General features: G+C 46.5%; 1 protein-coding gene across 2 annotated transcripts in view; it reads left to right on the top strand.

The window, feature by feature from the left end:
• Positions 1–23,072, top strand: part of ak8 (adenylate kinase 8) — a 235,233-nt gene extending 212,161 nt beyond the window's left edge. For both annotated transcript variants that reach the window (XM_085965537.1, XM_085965535.1), the window contains one exon: positions 22,286–23,072. In XM_085965537.1, the coding sequence (XP_085821663.1) occupies positions 22,286–22,529 (244 nt within the window). In that variant the 3' untranslated portion in view covers positions 22,530–23,072. The remainder of the gene's footprint in view (positions 1–22,285) is intronic.
• The last annotated feature ends 3,583 nt before the right edge of the window (positions 23,073–26,655 follow it).

Raw genomic sequence — 26,655 nt, 5'->3', positions numbered from 1 at the left:
TCTCATTGAAACTTATAAAATTCTAACAGGACTAGACAGACTAGATGCAGGAAGGATGTTCCCGATGGCGGGGGAGTCCAGAACCAGGGGTCACAGTCTAAGGATAAGGGGTAAGCCATTTAGGACTGAGATGAGGAGGAATTTCTTCACCCAGAGAGTGGTGAACCTGTGGAATTCTCTGCCACACAGGGCAGTTGAGGCCAATTCATTAAATATATTCAAGAAGGAGTTGGATATATTTCTTGAGGCTAAAGGGATCAAGGGATAGGGGGAGAAAGCAGGGACAGGGTACTGAATTTGGATGATCAGCCATGATCTCATTAAATGGCGGAGCGAGCTCGAGGGGCCAAATGGCCTACTCCTGCTCCTATCTTCTATGTTTCTATGTTTCCTCCTTTCAGTACTCTGCCATCCAGCAACCCTGCTTCCCCAAAGCTCCTTACCCTACCACCCCATCCCAGTGATGGTATACCCAAGACCAGTGCCATATCTCAGCAACCCTTTCCATCACTTTCACACTTGCAACACACCACTTCCAGTATGTGCACTACTAGCAGATCTCAGAAACCCCTCTCCCCAGTACTCCCCACACTCTTCCATGCCTCTCGCACACACTATCAGTAAATAAATATCCCCTGTACTTATATTCTGACGAAGGGTCATCGACCTGAAACGTTAACTCTGCTTCTCTCTCCACAGATGCTGCCTGACCTGCTGAGTATTTCCAGCATTTTCTGTTTTTATTTCCGATTTCCAGCATCCGCAGTACTTTGCTTTTGTATCCCCTGTAGTTATGCTGTTTCTGTGTTCCGAGAAACTGTTAGTATTTATCCTACTGTGTCTAGTTAAGCTTCAGAGTTTGTAAATCATTTTTCCATTGGATCTGCCATGTGGCATTACTGGGATTCTGGGAAAGATCATAAACTTGAAGGCAAGGCATATTCTGCTCATGGCTGGTCCTACAGGATGACTCAGTTAGCTCCTAAATTAGGTTAAAGGTAAGTACCACAGCTCACAGGTGCAGCAGTATTCTGCGAATAACAGGCAATACAACAAATAAAGCTGAATAATTCATTACATAAGAAAAGATTTCCTCCTTGCTTCAGGGACATAATAAAATTAGGCATTCTATTTTTAATTTATAATGTTGCCTTGCAGACTGGACACACATACAGCTTCGAAAAGATCTAGACAACAAGTTAATAAAGCTTTGAAGTCCCTGACAGTACAAACCATTAAAGCTTCAACACACTGTGTCACGCTGCAGGCTTTATTGCGGTATTTATGTCACTATTAGAACAGACTGGTACAGCGTAGGCTGTTTCCAGTAGCGATGACTAATCGAGATGTCTCCTGCAGCGTCACAAGACAATCGCATTCGGTTGGTAATTGACATTGTGTTGACGCTCAGGAATCGTGTCATGTTGTACTCTTTAATGATGCAAGTTATTTGCAAGCAAGCTAACAAATGTAAAGTACAGGATCTTTAAAAATAGAAGTATTTCTACTGAGTTGTGATACAATTGAAGATGTCAAGGAACCAGCAGAAGCCTTAACAGTGCCTTTCAGTCACTCCTGTTTTATGCTTTAAGGCTGATGGTAAGAGGCACCTTGGCAACAGACATCTAGTGTAGAACGCTCACTGATGAGGCATTATTAAGTATGAATTTGTTTCCCCTTGTTGCCCCTATTATTACCCCAGCTGAGATCGACAATGCACGTAGCATTCGCAACAAGGTGGATGAATTAATGGCACTGATAGAAGTAAATGGGTATGATGTAATTGCCATTACAGAGACATGGTTGCAGGGTAACCAAAGCTGGGAACTGAATGTTCCAGGGTACTCAACATTTTGGAAGGACAGACAAAAAGGAAAAGGAGGTGGCGTAGCGCTGTTAATAAGGGATGACATCGGTACGGTAGAGATCTTGGCTTGGCAGATCGTGATGTAGAACTGGAATCAGTTGGGGTGCAGCAAACAGCAAAGGGCGGAAAACATTGGTGGGAGTTGTGTATAGGCCACCAAACAGTAATGGTAATGTAGGGCACAGCATCAATCAAGAGATTAGAAGTGCATGTAACAAGGGCAATACGGTAATCATGGGGGACTTTAATCTACATATTGACTGGGCAAATCAAATTACCACTAATGGTGTGGAGGATGAATTCTTGGAATGCATGCGAGATGGTTTCCTGGATCAGTATGTGGAGGAACCAACCAGGGAACAGGCTATTCTGGATCTGGTACTGTGTAATGAGAAAGGGCTAATCAATAATCTTGTGGTAAAGGGGCCTTTGGGGACAAGTGACCATAATATGATTGAATTTTACATTAAGTTTGAGAGTGATGTAGTGCAATCTGAAACTAAGGTATTCAGTCTAAACAGAGGAAACTACAGGAAACTCTCGATTTACCGGCACCTAAATAACCGGAAATCTCTGTTAACCGGCAAAATTCAGGAGTAGGTTCAGGTAAGTTTTACTTCATATTAGTGGCCGTTCCTGGATCTGTGGCTGTGTAATTGGGGTTCCTGCACTTGTTGCTAAGCAACAGGAACACTTGGTCTGTGGCCGGGGTTCCTGCACTTGTTGCTAAGCAACAGGGAAGCCTGGATTTGTTGCTGTGTACGGAGCTCTCGTACCTTTTAACTATACTTCTCTGTAATCCGGACTTTTTGATAAACCGGCACCACACCGGTCCCGTCGGTGCCGGATAAAAAAGTTTCCTGTACAAGGGTATGAGGGACAAGTTGGCCATGGTAGATTGGGAGACTGCACTAAAAGGTATGAAGGTGGACATACAATGGCTAACATTCAAGGAAATAAGGTATAATTTGCAACAAACATATATTCCTCTAGGGCATAAAAACCCAAAAGGAAAAGTGATCCAACCATGGCTAACAAAATAAATTAAAGCTAGTATTAAGTCAAAGGAGGAAGCTTATAAAGTTGCCAGAAAAAGCGGTCAGCCTGAGGATTGGGATCTTCTTAGAAATCAGCAAACGGGGACCAAGAAATTGAAAAAGAAAGGGAAAATGGAATATGAGCACAAACTAACGAAAAATATAAAAACGGATTGTAAAAGCTTCTATAGGTATGTGAAAAGGAAAAGACTGGCGAAGGTAAATGTAGGTCCTTTACAGTCAGAGACGGGAGAATTTATAATGGGGAATGAGGAAATGGCAGAGAAATTAAATAAATACTTTGTTTCTGTCTTCACAGAGGAAGACACAAAAAACCTCTGAGAAATACGAGAAAACCAAGGGTGTGATGAGAATGAGGAACTTAAAGAAATTATTATTAGTAAAAAAACAGTACTAGCAAAATTAATGGGACTAAAAGTCGACAAATCCCAAAGACTGGATGACCTACATCCTAGGGTTTTGAAAGAGGTGGCCATTGGAATAGTGGACGCATTGGTTGTCATCTATAGATTCTGGAATGGTTCCTGCAGATTGGAGGATAGCAAATGTAAATTTGAGAAAGGAGGAGGAAGAGAGAAAACAGGAAACTACAGACCTGTTAGCCTCACATCAGTAGTTGGGAAAATGCTGGAATCTATTATAAAGGATGCAATAATTGGGCACTTAGAAACTAATAGTAAGATTGGGCAGAGTCAGCATGGATTTATGAAAGGGAAATCCTGTTTGACAAACCTATTGGAGTTCTTTGAGGATGTAACTAGTGGAGTAAACAAAGGGGAACTGGTAGATGTGGTGTATCTGGATATTCAGAAGGCCTTCGATAAGGTCCCACACAAGAGGTTGGTGAACAAAATTCGGGCACATGGAATTGGGGGTAATATACTAGCATGGATTGAGAATTGGTTAACAGACAGAAAACAAAGAGTAGGGATAAACGGGTCTTTTTCAGGATGGCAGGCTGTGACTAGTGGGGTACCACAAGGATCGGTGCTTGGGCCTCAGCTATTCACAATCTATATCAATGATTTGGATGAGGGGACTAAATGTAACATTTTCAAATTTGCTGATGGTACAAAGCTAGGTGGCAGTGTCAGTTGCGAAGAGGATGTGAAAAGGCTTCAAGGGGATCTCGACAGGCTCAGTGAGTGGGCAAGAACATGGCAGATGGAATATAATGTGGATAAATGTGAAGTTATCCACTTTGGTAGAAAAAACAGAAAGGCAGAGTATTTCCTAAATGGTGAAAGATTGGGGAATGCAGATGGCCAAAGGGACCTGGGTGTCCTTGTACATGAGTCACTGAAAGTGAATGTGCAGGTGCAGCAAGCCATTAGGAAGGCAAATGGTATGCTGGCCTTCATTACAAGAGGATTTGAGTACAGGAGAAAAGAATTCTTACTCCAATTATATAGGGCCTTGGTGAGACCAAACCTGGAGTACTGTGTAGAATTTTGGTCTCCTTACCTAAGGAAGGATATACCTGCCATAGAGTGAGTGCATCGAAGGTTCACAAGATTGATTCCTGGGATGGCGGGACTGTCATATGAGAAGAGATTGAGTAAACTAGGCCTGTAGTCTCTTGAATTCAGAAGAATGAGAGGGGATCTCATTGAAGCATACAAAATTATTACAGGACTTGATAGGATGGATGCTGGGAGAATGTTTCCCTTGGCTGGGGAGTCTAGAACCATGGGCCACAGCCTCAAGATAAAGGGTAGGCCATTCAGGACTGAGATGAGAAGAAATTTCTTCACACAGAGGGTGGCGAATCTTTGGAATTCTCTACCCCAGAAGGCTGTGGATGCTCAGTCATTGGGTATATTCAAAACAGAAGTCGATAGATTTCTGACTAGTAAGAGCATCAAGGGATATGGCGATAGGGCCGGTGAATGGAGTTGAGGCAGAAGATCAGCCATGATCTCATTGAATGGCGGAGCAGGCTCAAAGGGCCGAATGGCCTACTCCTGCTGCTATTTCTTATGGTCTTATGACACAGACTGGGGACCAAGCCTGGCCTGTCTGGATCAGTTCCTCACCCAGTAGTGCACTTCGCAACTGAATTCCCATTTAACTGAAACTCTCAGTTAAGCAACGTCTCGATTTTAAAATTCTCATCCTTGTTTTCAAATCCCTCAATGGCCTCGCCCTTCCCTATCTCTGTAATCTCCTCCAGCCCCACAACCCCACGAGATATCTGTGCTCATCTAATTTTGGCCTCTTGAGCATCCCCGATTTTATTCGCTCAACCATTGGTGGCCGTGCCTTCAGCTGCCACGACCCTAAGCTCTGGAATTCCCTCCCTAAACCTCTCCGCCTCTCTTTCCTCCTTTAAGCTGCTCCTTAAAACCTACCTCTTTGACCAAGCTTTTCATCAACTGCCTTAATTTCTCCTTATGTGGCTCGATGTCAAATTTTGTTTGATAACGCTCCTGTGAAGCGCCTTGGGACGTTTTGCTACATTAAAGGTGCTATATAAATACAAGTTGTTGTTGTGAATTTCATGGTCAGAGGTCAAACAAGGGCCACGATGGTGAGTGCCTAATTCTAACCATTACACCACCAGACTATCAAAAAAAAGGTAGTTATTTCTGGATCAATTGGTACTTTTAAAATGAATTTAGATCAATATGGTTAAGAAAGGCGATTGCAGATTACAGCGATATTAACGACCTATTCAATTCATGTGGTATTAGGAATAGATTACAGAGCTCCTGGAGGTGGGGGTGGGGGGGGGAACAATCCTTGACTGAAGCAGTGGAAGGAGCAGGCTTGTTGGGCCACGGCCTTTTACCATTTTTAACTTTATGTTCGTACTAGTGGATCTCCCATCCTGTTCCTCATAGGTAGTCTGGGATCTGGAGTGCATCTGTGGGAAAGTGAGCTCTGAGCAGCCATAGTCTTGGTGTTACTGGTACAAGATTTACAGAGTGATGTTAGAGGTTCCGTACAGAATGTCTGCCCCCAGCTGTCTCTATCTGGAAGTTTTAAAGCATAAAACATGGTAACAATGCCCACTGAAAAACACTGATAAGTGTACAGAAACATAGAAACATAGAAGATAGGAGCAGGAGTAGGCCATTCGGCCCTTCGAGCCTGCTCCGCCATTCAATGAGATCATGGCTGATCATCCAAATTCAGTACCCTGTCCCTGCCTTCTCCCCATACCCCTTGATCCTTTTAGCCTTAAGAAATATATCCAACTCTTTCTTGAATATATTTAATGAACTGGCCTCCACTGCTCTCTGTGGCAGAGATTTCCACAGTTTCACCACTCTCTGGGTGAAGAAATTCCTCCTCATTTCAGTCCTAAATGGCTTACCCTTTATCCTTAAACTATGACCCCTGATTCTGGACTCCCCGGCCATCAGAAACATCCTTCCTGCATCTAGTCTGTCCAGGCCTGACAGAATTTTATAGGTTTCGATGAGATCCCCTCTCAATCTTCTAAACTCCAGTGAGTATAAGCCCAATCGACACAATCTCTCCTCATACGTCATTCCTGCCATCCCAGGTATCAGCCTGGTGAATCTTCGCTGCACTCCTTCCATGGCAAGAACGTCCTTCCTCAGGTAAGGCGACCAAAACTGCACACAATACTCAAGATGCGGTCTCACCAAGGCCCTGTACAACTGTAGCAAGACATCCTTGTTCCTGTACTCGAACCCTCTTGCTATGAAGGTCAACATACCATTTGCCTTCTTAACCACCTGCTGCACCTGCATGCTTACCTTCAGCAACTGGTGCACAAGAACACCCAGGTCTCTTTGCACTTCCCCTTCTCCCAATCTATTGCCATTCAAATAATAATCTGCCTTCCTGTTTTTGCCACCAAAGTGGATAACCTCACATTTATCCACATTATAGTGCATTTGCCATGTTTCTGCCCAATCACCCAACCTGTCCAAATCGTACTGGAGTTTCACGACATCCTCCTCACAGCATACCCTCCCACCCAGCTTTGTGTCGTCTGCAAATTTGGAGATATTACATCCAATTCCCTCGTCCAGATCATTAATATATATTGTGAACAGTTGGAGTCCTAGGACCGATCCTTGCGGTACCCCACTAGTCACTGCCTGCCACTCGGAAAATGACCCGTTTATTCCAACTCTTTGCTTTCTGTCCGCCAACCAGTTCTCTATCCAAGTCAATACCTTGCCCCCAATCCCATGTGCCTTAATTTTGCACGCTAATCTCTTATGTGGGACCTTATCGAAAGCCTTCTGAAAGTCCAAATATACCACATCCACTGGTTCTCCCTTATCTATTTACCAATTACATCCTCAAAAAATTCCATTAGATTAGTCAAGCATGATTTACCTTTTGTAAATCCATGTTGACTCTGTCCGATCCTGTCACTGCTTTCCAAGTGCTCTGCTATTACATCTTTTATAATGGACTCTAGCATTTTCCCCACTACCGATGTCAGGCTTACCGGTCTATAATACCCCGCTTTTTCTCTACCACCTTTTTTGAATAGTGGGGTAACATTAGCTACCCTCCAATCCATGGGTACTGTTCCAGAGTCTATCGAGTTATTAATACCCTTTCTTAGCACTTAGGGTTCAGCACCATGTCCTTCCGGTTTGCTTGCATTCACCAACAACACAGCAACGTAATGCATTGGCTCAACACACAGTGTCACAGAGTATTGAGTTATGGTCTGAGCCTGTGTTCTCCCACCCCGCTGATTTCCCCATCTCAGCCGTGCCACTGTGGGCAAGCACCAAGAGGTACTTACCTTTGAAGGAAGATTTGTCACCCAACTAATACTACTTGCCAACTAGCTTGCAGTGGCATCAGTAGAGGCCTACAAGCAGGTTGCTTGCATTTGATATGTGAAATAAGAGATCAGGAAAAAAGGGGAGAAAATAACTCTAAAATGAGAAGTGTGTGCCTTTACCAAGAAAAAAAAACTTCAGTTCTCTACCAGCATTTTCTGACTTATCTCATTGTAGTGAAGAGGCTGATGGTGTTGCATCCCAGCTTTCACTCTCATACAAACCTGATTACATGCATTTAAGGGGAAGCTAGATAAATACTTGACGGAGAAAGTAATAGAAGGATATGTTGATGGGGTGAGATGAAGAAGGGTGGGAGGAAGCTCCTGTGAAGTATAAACAGCGGCATGGACCTGTTGGGATGATTGGCCTGTTTCTGTACTGTAAATTACTATGTAATAATCTGCTCCTGCCCCTTCCTCTTGTAAGAGTGTAGAAAATGGAGAGCAAATAAGACATTAAACTGAGACCTTGTTGGCATGCTGTGGTGGCATTGAAGGTCCTATGGCACTATTCAGAAAAAATATTGGCCCAGAAATTCGGGTCCAAGGCTTCCCGCGGGTGTAAGCCACTGACCTGCACTTACCTAGCTTGCCTGCCGTTGAGCTGTGGGCCCGCGTGGAATTCCGATCCTGGGCCTGCTCCAACTGCCGGCGCGCAGTGCTTGCGTATCCCAGGGGCGCAGTTAGTTCGATGCGTCCCCTGGGATCACATGGGCCATGGGGAGCCAATCGGAGCAGGGAATGCTTCATTCATAAGTTTGACAGGAAGGGCTGTCAAACTTATAAATAATATGAGCCCCAAAACATCACTAAATCTTCAAATAATTTTTTTTTTAAATAAACTATAAATTGCATGAAATAACTTTTAAACAATAATTTAAATTTTTGAAAAAAATAATTTTATTTTCTAACGGGGCTAAAAATAAACTTACCTTTCTTTAAAGTATTTAAAAATAATAATCCTGTGGAAAAAATGTTTTAATTTTAATTAATTCACCACTTACCTTGTGAAAAGCAGGCCTTGCGCCTGCTTTTTAAATGTCTAACTCCTGGAGACTTACCCTCCCGGGAAAACCTGCAAAAAAAACATAAGTTCGATGCGCACGTGCAGCCTCTCCTGCGCACGCGCTCGAACTCTGAACCCCTTTCAGGGGAACGGAAGTGCCGGTTTCCCGCGCATGCGCAGTGCATGCACGAAACCGGCACTTCCATTGGGCTTTCGGGTGAGTACCCCATGCGTACTCACCCGTGGGGACCAATAGAGTTTTCCTACTATCGTAGTCAACTCTTGGCCCTCAACCGATACCATCAAAAATAGATTAATTGGCCATTCATCTAATTAACTGTTTGTGGGATCTTGCTCTATGCAAATTGGCTGGAGTGTTTGCCTGTGTTGTGTCCGTGTATAATAAGACACAGACTGCAGGAGAACGGTACAACAGGTGTTTACTCAACGTGGCTCACACTGGAACTGATCTGTACAGATTACTACTCAGTGTTATATACAGGTGTGGTCACTGCCGGTACTGCAGTATACATGAGCTGTAAAAGATAGTTCCCCCCTTAAAGGTATATACATTGCAATTCCTCCCCTTTTAGATTAACAGTACCATAACACTCATTTAACAATTAAATATCAAACTAATTACAATTAACATTTTTAACATGCAACATTAGCTGAAATAGTCTATTTGTATATTCAGTCTTTGGGGAGGCTTCCTGATCCTTTCTGGATAGCGCCTTTCCCGAGTGTCTTGCTCTTGGTGCGGAGGCGATTCTGGCCCCCAGTCGTCGGTTGGTTCATCAGCTTCCGATGCTACTGTTTCTGGGGTAGATGCGACCTGTACGTCGGGTTCATCACCAGGTACGTATGGGCGAGGCATGGGGTTGACTTGTTCCTGTGACTCTAGGATCTGGTCAGCATGGCATCTCACGATGCTCTCCCCAACGTCCACTGTGTACATTAGTGGGCCCTGCCGTGTGCATATCGTTCCTGGCTGCCATTTTTCTGTTCGGTAGTCGTGGGCCAAGACTGGTTGCCCTACATTGAAGCTCCTTGTTGGCTTCTCATGGATGTGCTGGAATTGCTTACTCTCAACATCTCTTCGTACGTTTGGTCTGAGCAAATCCAGGCGAGATCTTAACCTTCGGTTAAAGAACATCATGGCTGGGGCCTGGTTGGTGACTGCATGTGTCGCATTCCGGTAGGCGAACAGGAAATTGTCCACCTTGTGCTGCAGCGGAATGTTGTCATTGTACATAGCCTTTATTGCCTTCTTAAAGGTTTGTACGAACCTCGCAGCCAATCCATTTGTGGCTGGATGATACGGGGCGGATGTGTAATGCCTTACCCCATTCTTTTTCAAGAACCTCCGGAACTCTTCGGACACAAACTGTGGTCCGTTGTCGGAGCAAATCTGTTCTGGCAAGCCATTCCTGGCAAAAATGGTCCGTAGGACTGCAATAGTTTTCTCCGTGGTGGTGGAGGACATTTTGATGACCTCAGGCCATTTCGAGTGCGCATCCACGGCTATTAAAAACATTGAGTCCATGAATGGACCAGCAAAATCAATATACACCCGTTGCCATGGAGATGAGGGCCACTCCCATGGGTGTAGAGGGGCCTGTGGTGGTGCATTTTGGACTTTCTGGCATCCTGAGCAGCTCTTGGTCAGGTCCTCGATTTGTTTATCGATTCCCGGCCACCACACATAAGCCCTGGCTAGGCTTTTCATTTTTACCCCTCCCAGATGACCCTCATGAAGCTCATTGAGCACTCTACCCCTTAACTTGGGTGGAATTACCACTCGGGATCCACACATCAAGGTCCCCCGGCACACTGACAGCTGTTCTCGCCTTGTCGAGAATGCTGGCAACAGTGAGTCGCCATGTGCTGGCCATCCCTTCACCGTCAAATCATATACCCGAGACAGTGTCGGGTCATTTCGGGTTTCCTTTTCGATAGAAGCGTTAGTTACCGGTAGGTATTCAACTATAGTCGAATGGAATATTTTGACAGGATCCACTGCTGGTGCTTCCTCCGCAGTAGGCAGTGGCAGGTGTGATAGCCCATCAGCATTTCCATGCTGTTTCGTGCCCTTATATTCAATCTCATAGTGGTGCGCCCCTAGAAAAAGTGACCATCTTTGTAGTCGTTGCGCAGTCATCACCGGAACGCCCTTCTTCGGATTAAAAATGGAGACAAGAGGCTGGTGATCTGTCAGCAAGGTGAATTTCTGCCCGTGCAGATAGTGATTGAACTTTTTCACTCCCCACACTAGGCTGAGGGCCTCCCTGTCAATCTGGGCGTAGTTACGCTCGGCTGAGGTTAGTGATCGTGACGCAAAGGCTATTGGCCTCTCTGAGCCGTCTGAGAATTTGTGCGACAGCACCGCTCCAATGCCGTAGGGTGACGCATCACATGCCAACCGAATTGGTAATGCCGGGTTGTAATGGGCCAATACCTCTTTCGATGCGATTAGTGTTTTGCTCTTCTGGAAAGCTCGTCTACATTCGTCACTCCACTTCCATGGCACCCCAGTTTGCAGTAGGGTGTTCAGTGGGTGTAGTATTGTAGACAAATTTGGCAAGAACTTATGGTAGTAGTTTACCAGCCCGAGGAACGACCTCAGTTGTGACACATTTTCCGGTGCTGGAGCCGTGACTACTGCCTCAATCTTCTCTGGGGACTTATGTAACCCCTCTTTATCGATAACGTGGCCACAATACGAGATCTGTTTTCTAAAAAACTCGCATTTGGGGCGGTTAGCTCGGAGCCCATATTCCTGCAATCTAGTGAGCACCTGCTCCAGGTTGGCAAGGTGACCACTGTCATTTTCGCCCGTGACCACGATGTCGTCCAAATAACACTGGGTCCCTGGGATCCCTTGCAGCACTTGTTCCATTGCCCTCTGCCAAATAGCCGGAGCTGATGCTACCCCGAATACCAGCCGGTTGTATTGGTAGAGACCTTTATGGGTGTTGATTGCGAGGTATTTTTTTGATGCTTCTTCTACCTCCATTTGCAGATACGCCTGGGCCAGATCAATCTTAGTGAAGCGTTTCCCTCCAGATAGCGAGGCGAAAATATCTTCAATCCGCGGAAGTGGATATTGTACTGTGTGAAGGACCGGGTTCACTCTTACCTTAAAGTCCCCACAGATGCAAACCTTCCTTGGTTCCCCAGGCGTGCTGCTCAACGACTTTTTCATCACAGGGACGATGGGTGTAGCCCACTCGCTCCAGTCTACCTTGGACAGTACACCTGAACGTTCCAGACTCTCCAACTCTGCTTCGACGGCTGGGCGGATCGCATAAGGTACCAGTCTGGCCTTAAAAAAATTTTGGCCTGCGTTTTCTTCAATTTTAATTGTCGCTGTCATGCCTTTTAGTGTTCCGAGTCCTTGCTGGAACACTTCTTTCGCGTCAGTTAGGATCTTTGACAGTTGCCCAGGTGTGACGTCGTCATCCTTTTTGTCAGCCACAGTCAGTGTCTGTATGGAATGCCAATCCAGTTGTATTTTCCGGATCCATTCACGTCCCAGTAATGGTGGTCCTCCATCTTGCAATACATACAGGTCTAGTTTTGGTGGTTCCTTACCGTTATATATAACGGTCACCCTTATTTTTCCTTTGGGATAGACTTTTTGCCCTGTGTACGTCTTCAAAATAATTTTTGTGTCTCTCAAGGGTATGTGTGAGAATAGCCGCTCGTAGTCCCATCGGTTTATGACTGTTAGGGCTGATCCTGTGTCCAATTCCATCTTTACCTGGTCTCCTGCTATCTTGAGAGTGACCCAAATGGTTCGGTGATCCTCCGTTGTGATCACATTATGTAGTTTCAGACAACTCAGTTCCCTGCTTTCGGAGTCGTTATCACTCTTTTGTTCGTCTGAACTATTCTCCGTCATCTTATGTACCTTCTTGTACTTTTCTTTGGTAGGTTTCTTATTGCAGGTTTTCTTTCCCGACCTGCAGACTCGTGCTATGTGTCCTACTTTTCCACACTGTCTGCACACTTTGTCTTTGAACCAGCAATCATTCTGGTCGTGTGTTGTTCTGCCGCAGCGATAGCACTTCTCTGTTCTATATGACATTTCGTTTGTGCCATATTCTTGCGGTCTCTGTTGTATCTCTGCAGCGCCCCGTGCTGCTGCTTCATATGATACCGCAATGCTGAAAGCCTTTTCCAGCGTAAGGTCCTTTTCAGATAAAAGCCGTTTCTGGGTTCCTTCACTTTGAAGCCCACACACAAACTTGTCCCTTAAGGTATCTGCCAGTCCCGCTCCAAACTGGCAGTGTTTCGATAGTTTGCGCAGTTCTGTTAAATAATCAGCATTGCTTTCATCCTTATGCTGGTTCCGTTTGTGAAACTTGAATCTTTCTGCTATCAGCAGCGGTGTGGGGTTTAAATGTTCCTGTAGTATCGTTACTATGTCTTCAAAACTCTTTTCCATTGGCTTCGTTGGGGTTACTAGATTTCGTAATAAACCATACGTCTTTGCACCCATTAAATTTAACAATACTGACGCTTTCTTGTCATCTGACACCTCATTTGCCTTGCAGTATACCTCTATTCGTTCGACATATGTAGTCCAATCTTCGACTTCATTGTCAAATGCGGTGATACTGCCACTCTTCGGCATTTTGGGTGTGGTTTAAAATGGCGTCTCCCAATGGCTTAAAATGGTGTCTCCCGTGCTTTCCTTCCTCCCCCGCTGCTGCCAACGCCGCTCCCGGCGGTTCTCGTGGCATTGGCGGCGCCCTGTAGGTTTTGCGCGCTTCTCCTGCACTGCTGCCAACGCCGCTCTCGGCGGTCCTCGTGGCAATGGCGGCATCTCGCAGGTTTCTGCGCGTCTCTCTCTCCCTCTCTTCGACGCTGCTCGGCCCCTGAACACCGGCTGCGCCCTGTGCGCTCTGCCCTCTCTCTCTCCCCCGTCGACGCTGCTCGGCCCTTTGCTGTGCCGCTCGGTCGGGCTCTAGCCCGCCGCTGTCCTGGAAGGGTCTGCGCACTACCTGTTGCCAGCCCGTTTCGCTGGACCACCTCGACTGGAAAGTCAAGCCTGGCTCTCGACAGCCTCCCCTGCAATTCTCGAGTCTCTGCTGGATGACTGGGCGGTTGCCCGTGGTCGACGCCCGAGTCTCTGGCCTTGACCTCCAATCCACTGATCTCCAGGAACGAATCCCCGGGAGGTGATGCAGAGTTGCAGGTAGGTTCGAACTTGCCTTGTCGCCAATGTTGTGTCCGTGTATAATAAGACACAGACTGCAGGAGAACGGTACAACAGGTGTTTACTCAACGTGACTCACACTGGAACTGATCTGTACAGATTACTACTCAGTGTTATATACAGGTGTGGTCACTGCCGGTACTGCAATATACATGAGCTGTAAAAGATAGTTCCCCCCTTAAAGGTATATACATTACAGCCTGTCTAATTTGTAATATGTGAAACACTTTGAGATGTTTCTGAGAAATTTGATGAAGTTCTATATAAATGTGAGTCTTTCTTTTAATAGACGAAAGAATTACATTTTCCTGTAGAATATATCGGAATCACGCAGTCATTTCTCAGAAACATTTTTCTTCTTTCTATCCCTCAGCTTTGGGACTATAAAATTCTGATATTTTTATGCTTCCCACATTAGGAAATGGCTTTGGTTTCTACTGTGGAATTTTGCCAAAACATTGTTATTTATGGTTCATTTATATTTAGCAGTAGTTGGAAATGAAGCTGAAAGATAAGATTGTGTTTGTGAACAAAAATAAAGCAAAACAGCCCTATTCTTTATTAATACAAAGTACTGTAATACAAAGTATTTACAGCACAGAAACAGGCCCTTCAGCCCCACAGGTCTATGCCGGTGTTTATGCTCCACACGAGCCTCCTCGCACCCTTCTTCAACTCACCTGTGGGCAAAATATTGTTATACATAGTGATGTTTTGTAACACCACAAAGTTACAAAGTATTATAAAGTATTTACAGTGCAGAAACAGGCCATTCGGCCCAACAGGTCTATGCCGGAGTTTATGCTCCACACGAGCCTCCTCCCACAACTCTTCATCTAACCCCATCAACATATCCTTCTATTCCTTTCTCCCTCGTGTGTTTATCTAGCTTCCCCTTAAATGCGTCTATGCTATTCACCTCAACTACTCCCTGTGGTAGTGAGTTCTACATTCTAACCACTCTCTGGGTAAAGAAGTTTCTCCTGAATTCCCTATTGGATTTATTAGTGACTATCTTATATTTATGGCCCCTCGTTCTGGTCTCACCCACAGGTGGAAACATCTTCTCTATGTCTACCCTATCAAACCCTTTCATAATCTTAAAGACCTCTATCAGGTCATCCCTCAGTCTTCTATTTTCTAGAGAAAAGAGCCCCAGACTGTTCAATCTTTCCTGATAGGTAGAACCTCTCAGTTCTGGTATTATTCTAATAAATCTTTTTTGTACCTCTCCAGTGCTTCTATGTCCTTTTCATAATATGGAGACCAGAACTGTTCGCAGTACTCCAAGTGTGGTCTAACCAAGGTTCTATACAAGTTTAACATAATTTCTCTGCTTTTCAATTCTATCCCTCTGGAAATGAACCCCAGTGCTTTGTTTTTTTTTATAGCTTTATTAACCCGCGTTGTTACTTTTAATGATTTGTGTATCTGTACCCCCAGATCTCTCTGTTCCTCTAACCCATTTAGACACTTATTTTCCAAGGAGTATGTGGCCACCTTATTCTTCCTACAAAAATGTACTACCTCACACTTATCTATATTGAAGATAATTTTCCAATTACATGCCCATTCTGCAAGTTTATTAATATCTTCCTGTATTTTATCGCAGTCCTCCTCATTATTAACTACACCCCCCAATTTGGTGTCATCTGCAAATTTTGAAATTATACTTATACAGTACTTATGTAAATGGTGACCAACAGTGGTCCCAGCACCGCTCCTTGAGGAACAACACTTCCCACCATTTGCCAATCTGAATAACGACCTTTAACCCCTACTCTCCGTTTCCTGTTTTGTAGCCAGCTTGCTATCTGTTCTGCTACTTGTCCCCTGACTCCACATGTTCTGACCTTAGTCATGAGTCTCCTATGCGGTACCTTAATGAAGGCTTTGTGGAAATCTAAATATATTGACCCGGGATTTGCAGTGGGTAATAACAGAGAACCATTGAAACTGACCGCAACATCATGATGTAGCGCATGCGCATCCTAATGTGGAAATCCTGAAGCGTTGCGGTCAGTCATTCACAGCTCCAACACTGGCTACACTGTGCTCACCACCCCGCATAACCAGTAATCAGTTAAATCAGTGAAACTGATGAAAACTTGGGCTTTTCCGCAGTATATATCGGTGTTAAATACCCCATTAAATGTTAGACCTTGTTGGATTAGGTGTAACTGGGTTTTAACAGCGTATTGACTGTTAAATAAACGTTATGGCCCTGAAAAACTAGTTTTAATTTTGTGGAGTGTCAAATTTATCTATTATAATAAAAATTACAATTTTTAAGAAACTTTTAAAAGAAATTATATTTTTTTAAAGTTTGTTCATATTTATTTCAGGTTTACCTTTTCCCCATGTGAGAGCCCCAATCATTGTTTTGCTCTCCATAGCATTTTTAAAAAGTCAGAATAAAAGTAACTTGTTCACTTCCTGGTTCTGTCTGAGAATTCTGCATTGTGATTGGCTGCTTAGACTGCTTGTTGACGTCACAGCAGAGAGCAGTGGCAATTCCCCACTATATTGCACTGATCTCAATTGAACATTGAAAAAGCCAAACTTCTCACCACAGAGATTGCGCGATCTTTGTGGGCAGCTTTCTTCAGGGCCAGCGGCGAACGCCTTTGCTTTGCTGCTGACCGCAAATTACGGGCCATTATGTTTACTGCATTACCCTTGTCTACCCCTTCTGTTACTTCCTCAAAGAATTCAATAAGGTTGGTCAAGCATGACCTTCCCTTTTGGAATCCGTGCTGACTACTCTTTACAGGAAACTCTCGTTTAAATGGCACCTAAATATCCGGAATTCTCTATTAACCGGTAAAATTCTCACTCCGAAAACAACACCTCAATAACCGGAAATGTTGCCGAGTCCGAGTCTCCCGCGGTGGCCGATTTAGTCAGTGGGGTAGTTCCCCAAACTGCCACTACTCGGCTTCTTGGCGCTGTCGGAAGTCCGAACACCTCAATAACAGGAGTCTGACTCTCCCGCGCTGCTGGTAGTCTCTTCCGATCTGCCATTTTTCTGTGTGTCTCTCCATCTTTATCGTGAATTATCTCCCCCATCTTGCATTATGGGATTCTGTAGGTGAGTACCCAATTACTGTATACTGCACATTTCTTGATTTTTTTATTTTTGTTTGTTAAAAATAGCCTCGGTAGAAACATAGAAGATAGGAGCAGGAGTAGGCCATTCGGCCCTTCGAGCCTGTTCCGCCATTCAATGAGATCATGGCTGATCATCCAAATTCAGTACCCCTGTCCCTGCCTTCTCCCCATATCCCTTGATCCCTTTAGCCGGTAGATAATCCTCTCCGTCATCCGGAATTTTTAATCAACTGGCACCATCCCGGTCCTGTCGGTGCCTGGATACCAAAGAGTTTCCTGTATTTTATTTTCAGTTCTAGATGTTTTTCTATTACATCTTTGAGTAAGGATTCCATTATCTTTCCTACCACTGACGTTAAGCTAATTGGTCCATAGTTCCCTGGATTTTGTTCTTTTTCTGCGGGTGAATGTTTTCCATTGCAGTTTAAATAATTGCTATGTTTAGGAGTATTAATCTATCTATCTATCTATATATATAAAGCGGTACTTCTGTCCTTCTGTCTGTCTGTCCGCTATACACTCTCAAGTTATAGAGCGTACCTACACGTGCGTTACATCAAAAGAAAGCTTACGATTCCGAAATGTTCGTAAGCGTATTTACTTTACGGGTGTGACAAAAATTGTGCCCCGCGGTATCCAAAAACGTTCAAAATTCCACTCATTAGCATCGAGTGACGCCAAGGTTGACCAATCGTACGGTCGACCGACCACACACGGTTGACCAATCGCTGCGTCACGGGGGCGGGTTCATTGCATGTGCGGGCGGGCCATCCTACAGTCGAGTGACAGGACGATTGACCAATCCTACACTTCAGTGACCTGACGGTTGACCAATCGGTGCATGTGTGAGCGGGCCTTATCATTCTTAACCGAGGTGAGTGGCCGCCATCTTGATTCCAAACTCTTCATTTCTTTTTCCCGCTTTCTGCGTGTTTCTTTTCAAATCTACATTTCCAGCAAAAAAAAAGTTGCTTTTAAAACACAAATTGTTTTTTAAAAAAGTTAATTCATTTGTAAATCTTTTCTCTAACCTCTATAATGTCCTACCTTTCACCGTTTTTGCAGGCAGGCCTCGAAGCCTGGGCGTCTGTTGCCCAGCGCACGCCCGAGCTACGCACCGGCCGTCCCGCTGGGCCCGATTCCGACCAGCGGCCAGCCATCTTGATAAAGGCTGGCTGGGCTCACTGCAAGCTGCTCGTGCTTCATTCGCGCTCGTGCTGCACGGCGCAACGCGCACCATCACACAGGGCCCAAAGAGCGCGGGCAGAGGGAAGCGAGCAGGTTAGCGGGGGGGGCGGGGCTCGGGAGGGGAGAGGATAGCGGGAGGGGGGGAGCGGAGAGGGTTGCCCTGGCAAACCGGGGCTCGCCAGCTGCAAATCGGCCGTCTCAAGCCGCTCAGGCCCAGGCCTGGTCCCGGAGATCTGGAGGGCGGAGAGGGGAGGAGGGTTACCCCAGCAACCGGGGCCCGGCCAGCGCGCAATCGGCTGTCTCAAGCCACCTCAGGCCCGGCCTTGGGAGGGGGGCGAGGCTCGGGCTGACCGGGGGCGCTGCGCTCGGCTGGGCCATGTCAGTGCGTGGGGTGGCACGGAGTCTCAGCGGAGCCATCGCCGGCAGAGGGGAGAGGGTCTGCTGGCTCCCCCCCCTCCCCTCCCCCCCTCCCTTCCCCCCTCCCTCCTCACCCCCCTCTCCCTCCCCCCTCCCTTCCCCCTCTCCTCCCTCCTCCCCTCCCCCTCCTCCCCCTTCTCTCCCCCCTCTCCCCCTTCCCTCCCTTCCTCCCCCCTCCCGTCTCCCCCTCCCCTTCCTCCCCCTCCCCCTTCCTCCCCCTCCCCTTCCTCCCCTTTCCCCCCCTCTCCCCCTTCCTCCCCTTTCCCCCCCTTTCCCCCCAGTCGCGCTCTCTCTTCCCCCCAGTCGCTCTCTCTCTTCCCCCCAGTCGCTCTCTCTCTTCCCCCAGTCGCTCTCTCTCTTCCCCCAGTCACGCTCTCTCTTTCCCCCCAGTCGCTCTCTCTCTCTCTCTTCCAACAACAACATGCCCTCAAAAATCCCTCAGCACCGCCGGGCACTTCAGCTAGTATGTATAAAAACCGGTTTGTCTCTCTGTCTGTCTGTCTGTCTGTCCGCTATACACTCAAAAGTTATACAGCGTACCTACACGCATGTTATATCAAAAGAAAGCTTATCATTAGGGGAGTCTAATAGGCGTATTTACTTTTTGGTCAGACAAAAATTGTTTGGACAGTATACAAAAAAGGTTCAAAAAACTGCAACATTCTGCTCATTAGCGTTGAGTGACGTGATGGTTGACCAATCGTACAGGGGATTAACCTGATGGTTGACCAATCGGTGTGTCACGGGGGGCGTTTCATTGCATGTGTGGGCGGGCCTAATCCTTCTGAGCGCAGGTGAAGTGGCCGCCATCTTGATTCCTAACTATTGATTTATTTTTTCCCACTTTCTGTGTGTTTATTTTTCCCACTTTCTGTGTGTACCCCGTTAGGTTCTTTTCTGCAGTTGTCTTCTTAGCTATGGGGTGCTTAAAACCTGAACTTTAATATTTAGGAATCTCTCTTTATTGTAGTGGAATGCGCAGAGCCGCAGCCTAGCAGCGCGGGAAGCCTGGGCCTCGAGTTCAGCGGATTCCCGGCACGTCCGGAACCTGTCGAACCTGCTCAAGGCCGTTCATTTCCGCGACCACGTCTTCGCCTCGGCCAACGGCATCGGTGGTGACGGCCGAGGCCGCCAAAAGCGTCCAGGGGAATGCATTCATCAAGGTGCCGAGGCCGGCCGGGCCACGGGGCGGAAAGCCGACCAGGTCACCGTCTTCGCCTCGGCCAACAGCATCAGGGTGACGGCCGAGGCCGCCAAAACCGTCCAGGGGAATGCGTTCATCCAGGTGCCGAGGCCCCGAGGCCCCGGGCAGAAAGAGGGATTGGAGCCGGGGATGAGGGCTCAGGGAGGGGAGAGGGGGGAGAGGGAGGGGGGGGATTGGGTGAAGAGGGACGAGGGGGAGGGGGGGAGGAAGAGGAGGAGGGTGAGGGGGGAGGAGGGGAACAGGAGGGGGAGGGTGGAGGAGGGGGAGGGGAAGAGGGGGGAGGGGAAGAGGAGGGGGGTGTGAAGAGGGAGGAGGGGTGAGAGGGGGGAAGAGGGAGGAGGGGAGAGGAGGGAGGAGGGGGAAGGGGAGAGGGAGGAGGGGAGAGGAGAGGAGAGGGGGGAGGGGGGTAAGAGAGGAGAGGGCGAGGAGGGGGGAAGGGGAGGAGAGGAGAGGGGAGGGAGGGGGGAAGGGGGAGGAGGAGGGAGAGGGGAGGACAGAGAGTAAAGCAGGGAGAGACGGGCAGCGAGGGAGGGAGACAGACGAGGGTGAGGGAGGGAAAGAGTGAGGGGGTTTGGAGAGCTCGCCTTCTTCCTCACTTCCCTTCCTTCGCAGGGGTCCCATCGGGCCAGGCCTGAGGCGCTCCTTCCCTCCCTCTCTCTCTCCAGGCTAATTCCAAACTAAATCCAGCAGTCTCTCTCTCGTCTCTTCCCCCCCCGGCCTCTCTCTTCTCCCCCAGTCTCTCTCTCTCTCTCTCTCTCTCTCCCCCCAGTCTCTCTCTCCCCCCCAGTCTCTCTCTCTCCCCCCCCAGTCTATCTCTCTCTCTCCCCCCCAGTCTCTCTCTCTCTCTCTCTCCCCCCGTCTCTCTCTCTCTCTCCCCCCCAGTCTCTCTCTCTCTCTCCCCCCAGTCTCTCTCTCTCTCTCTCCCCCCCAGTCTCTCTCTCTCTCTCCCCCCCAGTCTCTCTCTCTCTCTCTCCCCCCCAGTCTCTCTCTCTCTCTCTCTCCCCCCAGTCTCTCTCTCTCTCTCCCCCCCCCGTCTCTCTCTATCTCTCTTCCCCCCCCACCCCCCGTCTCTCTCTACTCCCCCAGTCTCTCTCTCTCTTCCAACAACAACATCCCCTCAAAAAACCCTCGGCACCGCTGGGCACTCCAGCTAGTGTTTCTATAAAGTAGTTGGATTGCAATGGAGAACGTTTGGTTTAAACACATTATATGTGAAACAGGTGGAGAATAAAATTAATTGAGTACATTTTCTTTAGTTGATCCAAATCTCTGGTGGTGGGCTGGCACCGGACACCCATTCAATAGACCAAGGCCATAAATACCTCCCACTTTTGCATCACAGTAGAATATTTTCCTGTATGAATGTTCAGCAGGCTCCAGACGGGTACAGTGCTAACCATGGCCAGTGGATGCCTTGACGTTTCTCGGTAGTGTTTCAAAGTTTTCAAAAGAAAAATCCGATCGTATTTGCAAATTGGATAAATGTTTAATGCAATTTTGTTTCAAAGGCCTCAATTAATGTGGACATTCTAATCTGTATATCTACTGATAATGTGCTCTCTGTGACATCATTATTGCTTTTCTTTTAGGTTTGATTTGTCTTTGTTTAATCAAGCCAACTCCAATAACACCACGTGATAAATTATTTACAGTAGTACTAATTTTTTGTCAAATATAGTTAACAAAACAGTAATATACATTAACTAATCACTCAGCTCTATTTACTACAGCATAGCTCAGCATGGTGCTCAAGAATTTATGATATTTATTACATTATATATTTAATTAGTCATTGCAAGTATTATCTCAATTTAAATCATTGTCATGTGATTGAGCATAATTATTTGCTATAGATCTGGTTATTATCTCTAATGTGTTGTGCATAATTTTAATGTCCTCAAAGTTGTTTTGAATATTCCCTGACAATGTTGTGAGATTTATTTCATTGATGTCCTGTGCTATGGTAGCATTCGATATTTTCAGCAATTTTTCCTATTAATTTATTAACTTGCACTTTTATATAACAAATATTATTAAATTTTCCCTTGCTTCCTGTCTGTGAACTACACAACAAAATTATTACATTTTCCAGATATCTTCAATAAGTTTTTAAAATTAGGATGAATTCATTATAAAAGTGAGATGTTTTAACATTTCTGCAGATGGTATTGCATAACCGTTGAACCCTATGTCCTGCGTAAGAATATAGAATTAGTGCTAAATTAATAACTATTTTATGCTGTTCCACTAAACTCTGATTGGAACCAGATAAAAAAATAACTGTAACAATCTTGGCTATCAGAAATTGGAAATCCTAATAACATCCATCTGGGCTTGATTTAAACCCAGGTTATGAAGGTAAAAGGACAGAGTTCTATTATTCAGATATTCATTCTTTTGTAATGTAATTATTATCCTGCTTTCTAGATATCACTCCATATACAAACCAGCACCAACCAGTGAGATTTGCAGTCGCTGCAAAGTAAATCCCAAGGATTTCGAGGAAAATGTGCAAGCAGCACTTGAAGTGTATCATGCCAATGTTGAGGACTTGGAGCAATTCTACAACTCTGTCATCCATGTCAATGCAGACCAGGACCCTCACACAGTGTTTGAATACATTGAGAGCTGTGTTGTCAAACCTCTGCCAAAGCAAACAAATGTCATTTGAGTGATATTATAGATGTCTTTCCTACAGTTTATGTTCTGCATATTTAAATCCTATTGATAGTCATTTATTTAACAATAAATTTAATTTCAGACTTTCCCCTAAATATACATTTGGCTTCCATTGTTCTTTCTATCAGGTCTTGCCTTACAACATATCTAGACAAATATGGGTTAACCATTGGAAATTACATTGCAGAGGCCTGTTCGTGTTTTCGCAAACCTCTGTCAGATAGCTTGGTATGAAAAATAGCTATTACATGTTCTTGATCTAAGGGTTGCAGCCATTACAATAATGCTATATGTAAGACTCTTCAACGGAAGGTGTCACTCAACCTATGATCGCAGTGTCTTCTAATCATTTACTTGGTGTTGGTAAGCTAGGTCTGAGCATTGTACCCGACAGTAAACCCTTGATGCACTACTCAGGAGGTCTGCGAGGGCATCAGATTTTTATCTGTCCATTATTAATATTCTGTATTTTTTGACTTGCAAGCATATTATTTCTGTTGCTGTATACAAATAAAAATGTTTTCTAGAATGGTAATGCTGGGCTTCCAGACCTGCCTTATGTTAAAACACATCCAGATCCAGATACATAACCAGTCAGCTCTTCATTGGATGGGCAATAAAGGTGGCACATCAGTAAACAAGGCCTAGCTAAGGCTGATCCTATCCCAGAAAATTTGGAATGTTGGCAAGTAAGATCAAACAGCCTCCAGCTGATAGATAATACTAAAGGTAAATAAAATGGCCAGTGGATGCTTGCTTCAGTTGTCGTTACTTGCTTATTGTAAACATTTTGCACAGCCTACAAGTGAAAATGATATGCACTATATTGTTATAAGGTCAGGGCAGAGACCAATTGTGTGTTAAGTGGCACAAGTACTAACTCAGTTGAGTAATCAGTGGTGACAACTAGCCAATGACAGACTACATGTGAAGATATGGAGGGATAAATTCGGTTGGTTAGTGCCTCCCGTTATCGCCTCCGGGGGGCACTAACGGGGCGTGAGGAACTTGGCGCGGCGATTTTAACGCCGATCGCGAAATTGACCTGTCCTTTTGCGGCGACGCTAAACACTACCACCACGATCTCCTGCACCTGCAGATCGTGACGTCAGTCAAGTGTGCAATGTCCTGGTAGCTCCCCGGACCAGATATTGAGTCGCGCCCCCTGCCTTTCCGCCTGCCGCTAGGAACGACCGGTAAAGGGGAACGTTTTCAAGTCGGAAAGGGGCTGGGGGAGCGCTATTTAAAGGCGGGCACTTCCTGCCTCTTCTTGTCGGCAAAATTTTTGGAACACGCAGGTTGAGAGGGAGAGAAACGTCTGCAGAGATTCAACGCCGTCCGAAGGAGTTTTGGGTCCTGAGAACCACTTTGGAGGTTAATTTTTATTTCACCTTCCTTCTAACGATATTTAGAAGCTTGTATGGGGCTGCACTAACTCAGGGTGTCGTCGTCCAGCTGCACAATCGGAGGCAGCAGAGTCGCAGAGAGAGAGTGGCAAACGTGGCCAGAGAGAGGAGGGCCAACAGGCCTCTGCACAGGAGACCTTACCCTCCCAGGCTATTCCGGGAGCAATTCTCATACATTCATTTGTCCGAGGAGCAGTGTTTCCGAAGGCTGCCCTTCAGCAAGAAGGTGGTCACTGAGCTCTGCCACCTCCTGCAACCAGATCTGCAGCCTCAGCTCAGGACCGGGCCGTCTCTGTTGGTGGCAGTGAAGGTGACGGTGGCTCTGAATTTTTATGTCAGCGGCTCCTTCCAGGCTTCTACTAGGGACACAGCGAATATTTCGCAGCTCGCTGTGCATTGTTGCATCCAGGATGTGGCAAATGCGCTGTATAAGAGGAGACGCCAGTATATCTCTTTCCCCATGACCCGGGACAAACAGCGCAAACACGCCTATGACTTTGCGAGGATAGCGGGCTTCCCCATGGTTCAGGGTGCATGTGGCATTGCGGGCACCGCATGAAAATGCAGAGGTCTTCCGAAACCGCAAGCATTTCCACTCTTTAAATGTCCAGCTGGTCTGTGACCACAGACGGCTCATACTCGCCATCAATGCCTGCTATCCTGGCAGCAGCCACGATGCTTTTATCGTGTGGCAAACCTTTTCCAAGCACCGCGTCACCCAAGTGGATGACTCCTCGGGGACAAGGGTTATCCATTCTGCATGGATGGACTGGCTAGGAGTGTGGAGGAGTCTGCCGCTAGCACAGCTGCCATCTGTGCGCAGACCCTTGAACCCGTCCTTGCCTCGTTGCAGAATATGGTGGAATTGCAGGGAGACCGTGGTGAACCAGAGCCCATGCCGCATACAATGGGTGAGGTGGCAGGACCCAAAACTCCTTTGGACGGCGTTGAATCTCTGCAGACGTCTCTCTCCCTCTCAACCTGCGTGTTCCAAAGATTTCGCTGACAAGAAGAGGCAGGAAGTGGCCGCCTTTAAATAGCGCTCCCCCAGCCCCTTCCCGACTTGAAAACGTTCCCCTCTACCGCTCCATAACCCCAACACCCCTGCCGAGCTGCAGTATAATGAGAACCATAGCACCACCAGGAACCTCATTGAGCAGACAATCGCCATCTTGAAGCAATGGTTCTGGTGTCTGGACCACTCAGGAGGAGCCCTGCAGTACTCTCCCGAAGGAGTCTCCCTCTTCATTGTTGTGTGCGCTGCAAGCTTTATAACATTGCAATCATGAGGACCCAGCCATTGCCAGCAGGGATCGGTGCATCACCTGAGGAGGAGGAGGATCAGCAGCACCAACGTGGGAGGGAGGCGCACAACGTTGCCACTGCAAGGGCCGTCCGTGAACAGCTCATAAGACACCGATTCCAAGCCCTTACTGAGATGATGGCTTCTGGGATGAAGAAGCACATCATGGAAAGCATCCTGCACCCCCTATTGCCAGACAAAGCTGCAATGAGTCAAATGACCAAATATGTAAAATTAGAATTTAAAAATGTCTTTATATTACAGACTCTGTGTCATTTATTCAGGATAAACAATTAGAAACAAACTCAACAATTCATGAACTAACAAAACTCGTTCTCACAATATGGAGATAAACAGCGAAACACTAAACAAATATAATAAGAACCTCGAACTTTGTGATGAAATAACTCTGTGTTCTGGCATTTGTATTGTTGTTGTTGTTGTACTTGTTAATGTCTGGAATGTTCCACCGGTGTAACCACTAATGCTCCTCCCTAGCCCCGCCCCTCTTCTGGAATGTTCTACCAAGGGCTGGGTCGGTGATGAATGATGGTTGCCCTGTGTTAACTTGATGCCATGTTCTTACTTAATAAAAGCCTTTAGTTTTAAGCTTTAACCTCATGGATTCAGGCAGTTATTTGGCACATCAAACTTTCACCCAAACATTCCCGCCATTTATTTACACATCCTACTGTTGGGCCTTCGAGGGTGACCTGCATCCCCTGCGCACTTCCCCTCTTCCCACCTAACAATTCATGATCTAACAAAACTCATTCTCACAACATGGAGATAAACGGCAAAACACTAAACAAATATAATAAGAACCTCAAACTTTCCCCCAAACATTCCCGCCATTTATGGTGGGAGCAGGAATGCTGTCATCCTAAGAGAGGACAGCACCTTCCTGCTCGACCGACACACTGCCACTCCCACAGGGCAGTACCTCAGCATCCGGAGCAATCTGCTCAAGCACAGATTGCTGGCCTGCTGCGGTGCCGTCAGATCCCCGAGGGACTGTGGGCGACCCAGTGAGGGTGGCAGCAGTCAGTGCTTGCGTGACATCAATCTGAGACGGCATGAGAGCAGTCTGAGACTGGATGGCACCAGCCAATGAGTCAATTGCAGCACTAAGCTGTTGCGTGGCGTCGGCCTGCGCTGCCATGGATCCTGCCACCTCACCCATTATACGCGGCATGGGCTCTGGTTCACCACGGTCTCCCTGCAATTCCACCATCCACTGCAACGAGGCAAGGATGGGTTCAAGGGTTTGCGCACAGATGGCAGCTGTGCTAGCGGCAGACTCCTCCACACTCCTAGCCAGTCCATCCATGCTGTCGTGCATACTTGCCATTGCACCCATGAGCTCACTGTGCATGCTACAGCCTGGGTATTTATGGCGCAATGTCGAG

The sequence above is a fragment of the Somniosus microcephalus genome, chromosome 23, assembly GCF_052327205.1.
Source record: "Somniosus microcephalus isolate GS21.2 chromosome 23, FLI_Smic_1.0, whole genome shotgun sequence".
Classification (NCBI taxonomy): Eukaryota; Metazoa; Chordata; class Chondrichthyes; order Squaliformes; family Somniosidae; genus Somniosus; species Somniosus microcephalus.
Note: the sequence above shows the minus strand (reverse complement) of the source record. Positions and strands in the feature narration are given on the sequence as shown.